The sequence below is a fragment of the Pseudorasbora parva genome, chromosome 2 (assembly GCF_024679245.1).
Source record: "Pseudorasbora parva isolate DD20220531a chromosome 2, ASM2467924v1, whole genome shotgun sequence".
Classification (NCBI taxonomy): Eukaryota; Metazoa; Chordata; class Actinopteri; order Cypriniformes; family Gobionidae; genus Pseudorasbora; species Pseudorasbora parva.
In genome coordinates, this window is record NC_090173.1 from 19,779,384 (window position 1) to 19,791,938 (window position 12,555).

Here is a 12,555-nt window from a genome sequence, read left to right on the forward strand (position 1 = left end):
CCTTTGTTGTTTTTGGTATAAATTGATTTATAAGTCGACACTTACCAGCAAATATTAAATCGTTTTCTCTGGCCTATCAGACATCAGCTTTGGTCAACAATTATGCGAATAGTAGGATTATAGCCTACTATAACTCTATTATTTACAACTTTCTTCCTCGCCATAGCTGCAAGTTTTTAGGTCAGAGTCAGAGCCTATCAACACTGAACGCCGAACATCAAAGCAGTGAATAACAGGTAAAAGCTGAACTCTGAACTTCTTCGTATGTTTTTTATGTACCTTGGCCTCATGCCATACCTATATGTAGTGAAGGGAATTGTTTACCTTTCTCCGTAGTCGCAGTCAGTGGGACATTGAGTCGGATACAGAGGCCAGAGACAGGGGCTGCTGAAAGGATTTGATATGTTTGTATATTAATATTAGGCTAATAAAATAATTTATAGTCTATACTTGGTAGGTCATCTCATTGGGAAAAAGTGGCCCAATCCCCCTGAATTCACCCTATATTATTAAATATCATTATTATCATTATGTCACTAAAAACACTTTCCCTGAGACAAAGTGGCTTGTAGACCTAAGCATATAAGGCTCTTCCACCCTCAATATACCCACTACTGACCCCATGTCTCTCCTCTTGTGTGTGTGTGTGTGTGTGTGTGTGTGTGTGTGTGTGTGTGTGTGTGTGTGTGTGTGTGTGTGTGTGTCTGTGTGTCCACGGCTGGCAGCCCGCCTGTTCTAATGTCTCCTAAATTAATGTGTGTGCACTATCTTGTGAGGGTTGAATGCAGAGTAGCCTACACATTTTTATCACACTTGGCCTTCACATCACTTGACTTTCATGAGCGTTTGTTTCATCAGACCACCACTTCAAGTGTCTGACAGAACCTTGTGTCAAAATCTTCTGTGCAATAAATACCTAAACAAATTCATTAGTAAATCTGGGCGAATAGTAGGATTATAGCCTACTATAACTCTATTATTTACAACTTTCTTCCTCGCCATAGCTGCAAGTTTTTAGGTCAGAGTCAGAGCCTATCAACACTGAACGCCGAACATCAAAGCAGTGAATAACAGGTAAAAGCTGAATGATATCATTTTTTGAAATAATAATAAAAACAAGTTATTTGCGGTTATTTGGTTATTTCACATTATATACTGCCCTCTAGAGGTCTGACAGAACAATGACCCCGCTTTTCCGCAACGAAGCCACGTGGAAGAACAATACGCACGTTTATTCACCTAAAATCCAAAATGCGCGGTCTAAATCTGTTACAAAATAGACTGTTTAATTTCTACGTGTAAACTGTTTTAGTTAAAAAAAAAAAATCATAAAAAATCCACGAAATATATGAACCCTGAACTCTATGACGTAGGTGGTTCATAGGTCACGTGCCCATGCTGTTCAGCAGAGGAACATGTTTAACGTGAGAATTATTTGAATTATTGAGATATTAATCTCATCTCAAATTAGAAGATACTAATACAGTTGTAAACGATCATGTCGGACCTCAAGATTAATAAGAAGTTCGCAGACAAATATGAGAAATATCGTCAGAAAGAAGAACTGCAGAGACGTAAGTTATTAGCCTAATGTTATACTTGAAGCACAAGCACGAGCTGTTTACACCTTTAAATACTAGTAATATGCATTTTTCTTTATGTATATTTTATTTACAATCTTAAACGTTTAAGCATTTATTTTCGTGTACGTGTTGTCGAGAGGTTTATGTTTATAACCAATAATATAAATGTTTGTTTATTTTCATAATAATAAGTAGAAAATTATTTTACTCTTCAAACACGAAAATCTGTCATGGTAACTATAATTGTCAAAGTTACATTAAGTTGTTATTATCGAATGTTTTATATATTGTAGTTTTATTTATATATGATCATTTTACAGTAACAACGAACAAGGGAGTATTACCACAGACACGGATTCTTGAGACATGAGACAAAACATTTCCCTCAACTTGGACATCTGATACATATCTCATTTTTGTGTCATGCAGGCATTCGTACGTTTACTTTTAGAGTGAACTGTACCGTCAAGTAAGTTTATTTAAATAAAGTTGTTTATCTGATGTTCTAGTGAAGGACCGTTATGGAGACCAGGATGAGGAGAATTCGTCTGGCTCCTCTGACTCTGATGAGAGTGAAGTGGTAAAATCTTCTCCCACTTTCTTGTTTGAAACCCTTTTGCCAACATCATACCCATATTTCCATGTCTAACACTCTGATAAATGAATATATAGGAGCTGGACCCAAAGTTGGACAGGGATTTTTACAGAACGCTCTCGCTCCTGAAGAAGAAGGATCCAAAGATCTATCAGAAAGATACAACGTTCTACACAGTGGACGGTATGTAAAGTAGCTTCACTTTAGGATTTCTACTCTGGTTAAATGAGCCTGTACTGTTTTGAGCACACTGCGATTTGTCTTAATAAACAGCATCTGGATCAGGCAGCGATGAGCAACCATCCACTTCCAAAAAGTCAGAGAAACCCATGTTCTTGAAGGACTATGAGAGGAAAGTCATCCTGGAGAGAGGAGGGTAAGAAATCGTATGCTTATAAATTATGAAAGCTGTGGTTGTATTTATATTTCTTTCGAAAGCTTAAATGGTGGAAGCATTATGACAATCAACTATAATCCTTAGATAACTCATAGTCTTTCTAATGTGTTCTGATTGGGTGTATTTAATGATGTGATTGAAAATAATTTCTTCATTTTAGAAAATATGATGATGATGAGGATGACAGTGCTGATGAAGAAGTCTCCAGACGGATGCAGGAGGTAATTATACTTATGATTGACAATGCTAAAAGCCAACACAGAATTAAAATACTCAATGTTTAATTTTTATTATTTAAATGTTCCTGGTCTGAGTGAGCAAAAGATAGTCTTTTATTAAAATATAATAACTATAATTTGTAAGCCTTTTTTTCTGGTTGAATATTGTTTTATTTTGAAAAAAGTTAGATTGCAGAAGCACAATGGGTTGTGATTGCAGTTTCATATTGACATTAAAGTTTGTCTTTGAATATTTTACAAAAGGTCTTTGAATATTTTAAGTCTTTTGGGATCTTGTAGAATGATTCAAATGGAAGTGGACTTGGTTTTTAAGATGTTTTTTCCACTCATCCAAGTGGCTTCTTCAGTATCTAAACCTTCCTCATGTCTTTTATACTTATCATGAATGTGTTTGGGTTTGTATTACAGAGAGCTGCATCTCCCACTTATATCCAAGAGCAGAAGGAGCTGCAGGAAAGGTAGATTGAAGATTGTATTTGCATCGTTGTCTGTTTGGTTCAAGTAGCTTAATGTATACCATATGCAATAACTTAGCTGTCTATGTGTCATCTATCAATTTTCAGCAAGAGGGGTAGTTCAGGGTGCTTTCACAGTGGCAGTTTAGTTCGAAACAGGGCATGGTTTGCATGAAAAATTGCTAATGTGAAATCTGTTGTGCAGACCTGGGTGCGTAACGTTGTACAAGGAGGTGGTCTGAGTTTGGTTACACTCGAACTGAGCTGCTATTCACGTGAATGAGAATGCAATGTGGACTCTTGTGCGCACTTGTTCAGGAAGAAAAGTAACCCACGCATGCATTTTAGCAGATTACGATGTATTTAGTAAAATGTGAGGGATGATAGTATTGATGATTTACCTTAGATACGAGTTAGAGCAAGAGCTGTCTCCTCAAAAGACTCTGTTTGCAAGCAGCAGAAAGCTGCCTTCATGTGATGCACATACAGTAAACCCAAGTGCTGTCAAGTTGAGTGTGAAACCAGACCAACACTGCACGGGCGCCGGGAACAATCACTCTCGGACCGCAGCAAACGTGCCCTTCTGTCATAATTAAAATTCTGTCATCATCAGTGTTGGAAGTAATGCATTACATGTAACACAAGTTAAATTATCAGATTACTTTTTTCTAGTAACTAGTAAAGTAACGCATTACTTTTAAATTTACAACAAAATATCTGAGTTCATTTTTCAAATAAGTAATGCAAGTTACTTTAGTTTAGTGTTGAGTTACTGTTTACTGTACACAAATAATGTCTCCAATTGAAAATGTTCAAGTGACTGATCACATAAAAAAAATTGTTAGCCAAATTGAATTTATGCAATTTAATTCACAGAAATTCAATTCAGTACTCCTTCTGTAGTTATTTTGATGAAAGTAACTCAAAAGTAATACAGGAGTAATGTAACGCATTACAATTCTGAGGCAGTATTATTGTAATGTAAACAATTACTTTTAAATACCCGTAAGTAATAAGTAATCATTGTGGAAGTAACTTGCACAACATTGTAAACGGGACATTTGTTTCTTCTCACCTCACTTTTGGGGTGAAAGGCCCTTTACATTTTTCACAAATAGAACTTTTGAGCAAGCCCAGCCTAGGTGAAAAAAAAGTTACGCAAATGTAATGTAAACATTTCCTTCCATATAAAGTAACACAAATTGTTACTTTTTTAGGGACTACAGCCATATTGTAACTCCATTACTTTCAATAGTAACTTTCCCCAACACTGGTCATCATTTACTTGCTCTCGAGCCGATTCAAACCTCTATGCTATCTTTCCCATGTAGAAATGGAGAACAGAAAGATTACATGAGAGTGAGTAAATTATGACAACAAGATGTTCATTCATTCCATTACAAGACGTTTTCATTTCAGTATGTAATTTGTAATTTGGCAGCTTGCGAAAGTTTGTGCAAGACAGTGATGAAGAGGAGAGTGATGGTGAGGGAGAGCTGCTGACACGGAGAACCAAAACACAAGAGGAGAAGGTGCTGAAATTAAAATTCTCTGATTTTCTCTATGTTAAAGTGGGATGTCGGATAACTGTGTGAGATTAAAGTGTATCTAATCATAAACTTTTCTTTGTGCTTGTCTTTTCCTGCTTTCCTAAGGACAAAGAGGAAGCCGATTATGTTGAATGGCTGAAGGGTCAGGCAGAGCTGGAGGGGCCGGAGGAAGTTAAGGACATGGTCAGTGTTTTGCTCTGGATTTAATATATTTTAGGATGTAATAATTGATAATGTAGGCCTTACTCACGCATGCTCTTTTTGGGGGGGTTGGATGTTGCCCTGGCTCATGTCGATTATAAATTCAGAAATACCTGCGAGACTACTGGAATGACCCCCAGCTGGATGAGAAAGAGTCTTTCCTGCGAGACTACATGCTCAACAAGCGATACCTGGAGGAGGAGGAAGAGAGGTGGGTTTTGTTTGTAGTATTACAGCATTGAGTCAGTAAGTGATGCATACATAAACAGATAGTCTATCAAATGCCGGGCTCAATGCTGAGGAATTTTTCCATTTTAAAGTGGTTAAAATTTTTACTTCAGTCAATCTCATGTCAATCTTGAGTACCTATAGAGTAGTATTGCATCCTTCATATCTCCGAAAAGTCTTTAGTTTTATTATATTTGTAAAAGAAATAAGGGCTGTACCGAGTCTTTCCGGAAAAAACCGAGCGCCTGGAGGCGTATCGTGTGGGCGGAGCTAAAGATTGACGAATGCGCAAAGCGGTGACGTCCTCAAGCGTGGAGAAACCCTTGCTATCGATCACAGCTAATAGATATGATCCATAATCTAATTCGGAGGCTGAAATGGAAACAGCAACAGCAGGACGTCCGTCTCTGTGGTATGTACTGTATTTAGTGGCCTGTCAACATGACATGATTCGGTTTATGGACTATTGTATGTGACCAAACCTTAGTAGCAAGCAAAACGGTTTTGCACGTCAGACTAGTGTAACGTACAGAGAACAACAATGAAGTCCGTTAGCGCATTTGAATGATGAAGCACGCGATCGTGTCATTTACTGATGTTTACATACACGACGATAAGCAACAGCATAAACATTTGAAGCAATTTCACTCACCGGCTGCTTCCAAAGCAGGACCGAACCTTTATCGCTGGGACGGCTCCGTCAAAAACACACTTCTTGGAGTGTGGAGATCCACTTTGCGATGCGACTGAAGCATTTCTGCGTTCAAATCGGTTCAAATGCAGCGCTGCCTTCCCGGAATGCTGTGCTGAAGCGTTGAAGTCGCTTAATGTCAAAGTGGAGGAATGAAGTGGAGCGCGGAGGGGACTATAACCGACATAAGTGTTCACGGACGACTGGATCTACAGCTTGAGAGCAGTGTTTATGGGCGTGCATTTCCTCTCTCGCTCTAGTCACGCGCACGCGCACCCTACCGGGAGAAGAGCCCGTACGGCCCATACCAGGACCTTCCGATCTATTAACGTCAAGTAGACCCATACTCGAAAAAAACTCTCCGAAACTTGTGAGAAACCGGAAGGAGTATTTTTGACACAGAAATACTCTATCAAATGTCCAACATTAGTTTTTGAAACTTTGTCTATGTTTAGGATGGGAATCCAAGTCTTTAACAGTGTAAAAAGCTCAATATGCATGAAACAGCATTTCACCCCCCCTTTAAAAACATTACAACATATTACAATATAAATTGCATAAAGTAAACTTTGTCATGATTGATAAGCAATCGCTTGGCATACATGTGCACTATTCATTGATCGCACACTGCTCTGAAGAGCTGTTGCACGAGTGTTTAGAAGTGTGTAATGTAAGCTCTGTCACTGTTATTCTGTGTAAATGTATACTATTGTTTAGAAGTTTGGAGTCAGTATGATTTAAAAAAAAAGTTTTTCAAAGAAGTCTCTTATGCTCGCCAAGGCTGCATTTATTTGATCATAAATACAGATAAATAAATATAAAAAAAACAGTAATGTTGAAATATTTGTGTATTGATTAAATATTTGTACACGTTAAAATAATTTATGTTTTCAAATTTATTCCTGCGATCAAATATACATTTTTTGCATCATTACTCCAGTCTATAGTGTCACATGATCATTCAGAAATCATTCTAATATGACGATTTGAGGCTGAAGAATCATTCTTATTATTATCAATGTTGAAAACTGTTGTGCTGCTTCCTATTGTTAAATGAACTGAATTGGGATTCAGTGGCTCTGATGTCAGGAGGAGTACATGGACACTATCATTTTTAATCTTACATCTAACAAAAAACACCTCAATCACTTATAAGACATTATTGTCACTATAGCTGCTCCAGCCTGGAGAAAATGCTGGACTGTGTACAATTCGCTTAGGGATGGGGTCTTTGCTAATACGTTAGCAGGTATTGGCGGGGCCTGTAATAAGTAACGTCACTTTGCCCTGAATCTGCAAAACGCTGCTTATGATTTATGGGAATAAGAAAAAAAGGAGTGGGTGGATTTTTATCATTATAGAGTGTTTGTATACACACACTGCTGACACACATTTGTTCAAACACCATGTATAAGTGAATTTTGCATATAAAGAGAGAGTTCACCCATGATTTACTCACCTAGAAGTCCTAGATGTGTATAGGACTTTCTTATTTCAGCCAAACACGATCAGAGTTATATTTTAAAATATCCAGACTCTTTTACATTTTATAATAGCAGTGAATGGTACCTTAGATTTTAAATGGCTTTTTTATGGCTTAAAGAAGAAAGTTATATACACCTAGGATGGCCTGAGGGTGACTAAATTATGGGATAATAATTATTTTTCTGTGAACTAACCCTTCATTGTGTCCTTTCTGAATAAAAGCATTAATTTATATTTTTTTATAAGAAAAAAAGTACTGTTCTCAAAGGTTTGAATGGCTGTGTAAGTATCTCTATCTGTAAATGGTTTAGGATCCCCTCCTATAATGAGCTGATGCAGGATGATGTGGATGACTCGGAGGATGAAGGAGAGGCATTCTTGCATAAACAGGAAGACTTTGAGAGGCATTACAACTTCCGCTTTGAGGAGCCTGATGCTATAAAGGTAAAAGGATGTCAACATCAGCCTGATTTATCTTTAAGTTCTGTTATATGTCCATTTGAGTATCTTTCTGGACAGCAAAGCTCTTTCTTATGATCATCCCATCAATCTCCTATTCCTCCACAGATCAAAACATATCCACGCAACATTGCCACATCTGTCCGAAGCAAAGACGACAGTAGAAAGAGGAAGAGGGAGGAGGTGAAAGAGAGGAAGAAAAAGGTAAACTAACATTTTTAAATTGAAAATGTTAAGTATATACACTACCGTTTAAAACTTTGGGGTTTAAAACTAAAAAATCTCACACTCAAGGCTGCATTTATTTGAGTTTAAATATATTTTAAAATATAATTTATTCTTGTGATCAAAGTTGAATTTATCAGCATTACTCCAGTCTTCAGTGTCACGTGATCCTTCAGAAATCATTATATGATGATGATTTAATGCTCAAGAAACATTTCTTATTATTATCAATGTTGGAAACAGTTGAGCTGCTTAATATTTTTGTGGAAACCTTGATACATTTTTTAGGATTTTTTTGGTGAACAGAAAGTTCAAATTTCAAATAAAATAAGGCTTTACTGTCAGTTTTGATCAATTTAATACATTTCTGCTGAATAAAAATGTTAATTTAAATAAAAATAATACTGACCCCAAACTTCTGACCGGTATTGTGGTTCGGACCGATTCAAACCTCACCTCTCAATTCTCACTGGTTTTCACACAACACATGACAAAACATCATCAGTACATTTTCATTTCCGGGGGAGCTATTCATTTAAGTAGATTCAGTAATGTTTCCTTACAATTCCCATTCCCAACATCCTGTAGGAGAAGGAACAGAAGCAGCAACAGCTGAAGGAACTGAAGAACCTGAAGCGGGCAGAGATCATGGACAAACTGAAGACACTGCAGGAACTGACAGGAAACGAGCAGCTGGCCTTCAATGACGTTGACCTGGAGGGAGACTTTGACCCCCAGAAACATGACCGACTTATGCAGGTGGGGCAGAAATTACCCATTAAATACACTGTAGGTCTGGAACAAAACGGCATGTCAAGAGTCATCCAGACACAGTTTATGATGAAATGATTTGTATGTTACACTTTACGGTGTCATTGTTACAGTGTAATTATATATTTAAGTGCTGACTAATATTAATTTACAACATGGACTTACTATAGGGTTAGGTTAGGATTAGAGTTTGGTTGAGGTTTAGTTGCATGTAGTCATGTATGGTTTACTGTTATTACTATGGTAAGTACATGTAACAAAGTTTTCCATTTGATATTTACATTGAGCTGCATGTGCTTTCATGGATTTGACTACTCACATTCTTCTCATCTGCAGAAGTTCTTTGGGGATGAATACTATGGAGAGGAAGAGGAAGAGAAACCACAGTTTGATGGTGACGATGATCTAGAAGGTAACATTGTGTCTCTTGGATGGACGTGTTCACATTCGTAGTTCCTTTTCTGATAGAAATTAATACTTTAATTTAGCAAGGACACATTAAGTTGATCTAAAGTGACAGTAAAGACATTTATAACTGCTTTATACTTATTGAAGAATCCTGTAGAAAAATGAATCACGGTTTCCACAGCGACATAACTGTTTTTTAACATTGATAATATTAAGAAATATTTTAATGAGCATCAAATCATCATATTAGAATGATTTCTGAAGGATCATGTGACACTGAAGACTGGAGTAATGATGCATAATGGGCATTAAAGACCTTGCAGACCTCAAACTTTTGGAACAATTTGTTTTTGAAGATTTTTTTTGATGTGAATGTTATGTTTTGTTAGATAATTGGAACTGGGATACATGGGCGGGAAAAGAGGAGAATGAGGAAGAGTATTGGGAAGAAGAAGGTCCTATGGAGGAAGAAAATCAGCCCAACTGTGAAGATCCTGACTTTATAGTAAGATAATTTCTCATCGAGGCACAAATGCAACAGCAAACTAGTGTATGGCGTCCGCTTCTAATCACACTTGAATTTCTTTTTGATAGATGGATGCTGACTATGACCCAAGTCAACAGCCCGCTTCTAAAAAGAAGAGAAAGAAAGAGAGAGGGGAGAAGAAAAAGAAGACCAAAGAGGATGCCCCTCTCATGGGAAAGAAGAGGAAGAAGTCCCTCTTTTCTGAGATCATCAACAAAAACAAGCCTGTCTTTGATCCACGTGAGTGTTGGACGTTTAAATGAAGTATGTAATTTCTAGTTTTCAAACACAGTCTGTCATTGGTAGAACAAAAAGAAAACGCCTGTCCCAAAATGTACATTTTTGTATTGATGCATAGTTCAAGGTGTAATTCTAAAATCGTATTTATTTGTTTGCAGAGGAGAAGACCTTTGAGCAGTATTTGGACGAGTACTATAAACTGGATTATGAGGACATCATTGATGACTTGCCATGCAGATTTCGCTACAGAGAAGTGGTACCGAATGACTTCGGCCTGTCCACTGATGAGGTGAGGAGCAGCGAGCACCAACAATGCCTAGATGATGATTCCCTCTGAGTTCTGTGCTGATGAGCTGCGATTGTGTCTGACCTGGTATTGCTGTTCCTCTGGGAATAACTCTGACCAGGGTCTGAGGACTGTAATCTTCTCTCTGAGCAGATCTGCTTTAAAAAACACCAGCGTAGATTAGCGTTTAGACCGTAGTAGAGGATTTGAGAGCTGTAAGTTTCAGTTCCATGTCCACTAGGATTTCAAGTACATCTTTCATTGCATTAAAAACAAAATGCTGTTCTTCTGAGCTTTCTATTGAACTAACACTCCTAAGAAATGTATCACGGTTTCCACCAAAAATATGAAGCAGCACAAATGTTTCTTGATCTTTATCGAATCATCAAATTTCTGAAGGATCATGTGACACTGAAGACTGGAGTAATGATGCTAAAAATGCAGCTTTACCATCACAGGAATAAATTACATTTTACAATGTATTCAAATTGTTATTTTAAATTGGAATCTCATGTCTCACAATATTACTGTTTTTACTGTGTTTTTGAGCAAATAAATGCAGCCTCAGAGACATCTTTCAAAACATAAATAAATTTGAATGGTAGTATTAATTATTTATCTGTTATTTATGTTAATGGACATGAAATGAGTTATAATTGGGGCATCCTTAGAATTGTGTGGGATTTAATAAAGATAATTTATCATAAATTACTCTGAGTTATTGGCTTGTATCCTCTTTAGAAATCATCTGGCTAATATTTCCATGTTATTCTCACCTGAACCTTCCATAGGTCCTGAAAGCAGAAGAAAAGGAGTTGAACCGCTGGTGCTCGCTGAGGAAGACCTGCATGTACAGGTAGCGTACAGTCGTTTCTGTAATTCATATAGATAGCTAGGAACTGTTGTGAAGTTTTAGAATTTATTGTGACATTATTATTATTATTTTTTTGGGGGGGGGGGGGGGGGGGTGAATAGGTCATAAACATTTTGATTATTCTACTGTCCTGGAATATATATTTAATGCGTTTTGCTTCATTTTTCCTTGTTTAGGTCAGAGAAGGAGGAACATTGTGACGTGAAGAACTTCCAGATCAAAGCACAGAATTTCAGGAAGAAACAGCAAGTGTTTGTGTCTTTGTATAATGAGTGAGTGTCCCTTTGAACATCACAGTAATGAGTATTTTTTTTTATTGAACCCCATACAAATGATACTGAGCTTAGCACCAGTTTACTTTTGAAAATGCATTTCTGAGAAAACGAGCACTTGTGTTTTAGTGTATTTGTTCTTTATTACCCAGGAACGCTGATCAGGAGGAGCTGTCTAAGGGGAAGGTGGGTAAGAAGAGAAGGGACCGTCTGAAGCAGTCCGAGGTCTCGATGGAGAAGGGAGATCTGACAGACGAGACCTCTGAAAGACTTCTGGAGCAAGCAGACCTCCAGGACCTCAAAGAAGTCGCTGTAAAGGATGAAGGGGAGGATGACGAGGAGTTCCTGGTTCCTAAGAAAAAGATGAAGCCGAAAGAGACTGCAGTAAGCCCGAAAAAGGAGGTGGCCAGTAAGAGGACTGAAAAACCTAAATGGCCTAAAAATAAAATGAGGCGGCCAGGTGGACGCCTGCTTTCCAGATCCATGACTGTGAAGATGGCTGGCCGAGAGTTCAGCAGACAGAGACTCCAAGCCTACGGGCTGAATCCAAAGAGACTCCACTTTAGAGAGCTGTACAGACAGAAACGGAAAGAACGAGAAAAACAGGAAAAGCAGCAGAAAAAGAGCAAACAGTGAGGCTGAAAATAAAAGCCAATCTGAGTTCAAGTTTGGCATATTGAAAAATTGGGACCAGAAATTGTCTTTCTGTTTTTAACACACTGCTTTAATCTTGAACTTTTTTGGTTAATTATTGTACCAGAATTTTTATCTATCTTATTAAAAATTTAAAAAGGGAGTTGTGGAAATAAAGACACATTTCACATTTCACGTTTCACATTTTCTTCATATTTTGTGTTTACACTTTGCTCTTGCCATTGGAAAAATGTATTTTAGCCTTCATCCTTATTTTGTCAGTTATTCCAGACCCTCAGCACTAACTAATTTTAAATGTAACATATTTAAAAGCAAATGCACAGTTACACTAAAAATAATTCTACAACAATAATAGAAATATAAACAGTAGACAATTTTTTTTTAATAAACTAAAATAAACAAAAAACATTGAGGCA

The 12,555-nt window shown here is 37.3% G+C and overlaps 1 protein-coding gene and 1 non-coding gene across 2 annotated transcripts; both read left to right on the forward strand.

Annotated features, from left to right (window-relative positions):
• The first annotated feature begins 1,387 nt into the window (after nucleotides 1-1,387).
• On the forward strand, nucleotides 1,388-12,308 carry kri1 (KRI1 homolog). Its single transcript, XM_067458614.1, has 19 exons — nucleotides 1,388-1,574; nucleotides 2,093-2,163; nucleotides 2,256-2,361; nucleotides 2,452-2,554; nucleotides 2,736-2,796; nucleotides 3,223-3,272; nucleotides 4,711-4,801; nucleotides 4,925-5,002; nucleotides 5,128-5,231; nucleotides 7,736-7,868; nucleotides 7,992-8,087; nucleotides 8,697-8,867; nucleotides 9,216-9,291; nucleotides 9,677-9,792; nucleotides 9,882-10,053; nucleotides 10,212-10,342; nucleotides 11,131-11,195; nucleotides 11,390-11,485; nucleotides 11,638-12,308. Exons 1-19 carry the CDS (start codon nucleotides 1,499-1,501, stop codon nucleotides 12,119-12,121), a joined length of 2,280 nt encoding a protein of 759 aa, XP_067314715.1. The 5' UTR covers nucleotides 1,388-1,498; the 3' UTR covers nucleotides 12,122-12,308.
• LOC137057202 (Z30 small nucleolar RNA) lies at nucleotides 10,394-10,492 on the forward strand. Its single transcript, XR_010900439.1, has one exon. It is a non-coding gene; the product is annotated as a Z30 small nucleolar RNA (small nucleolar RNA).
• Nucleotides 12,309-12,555: the final 247 nt, after the last annotated feature.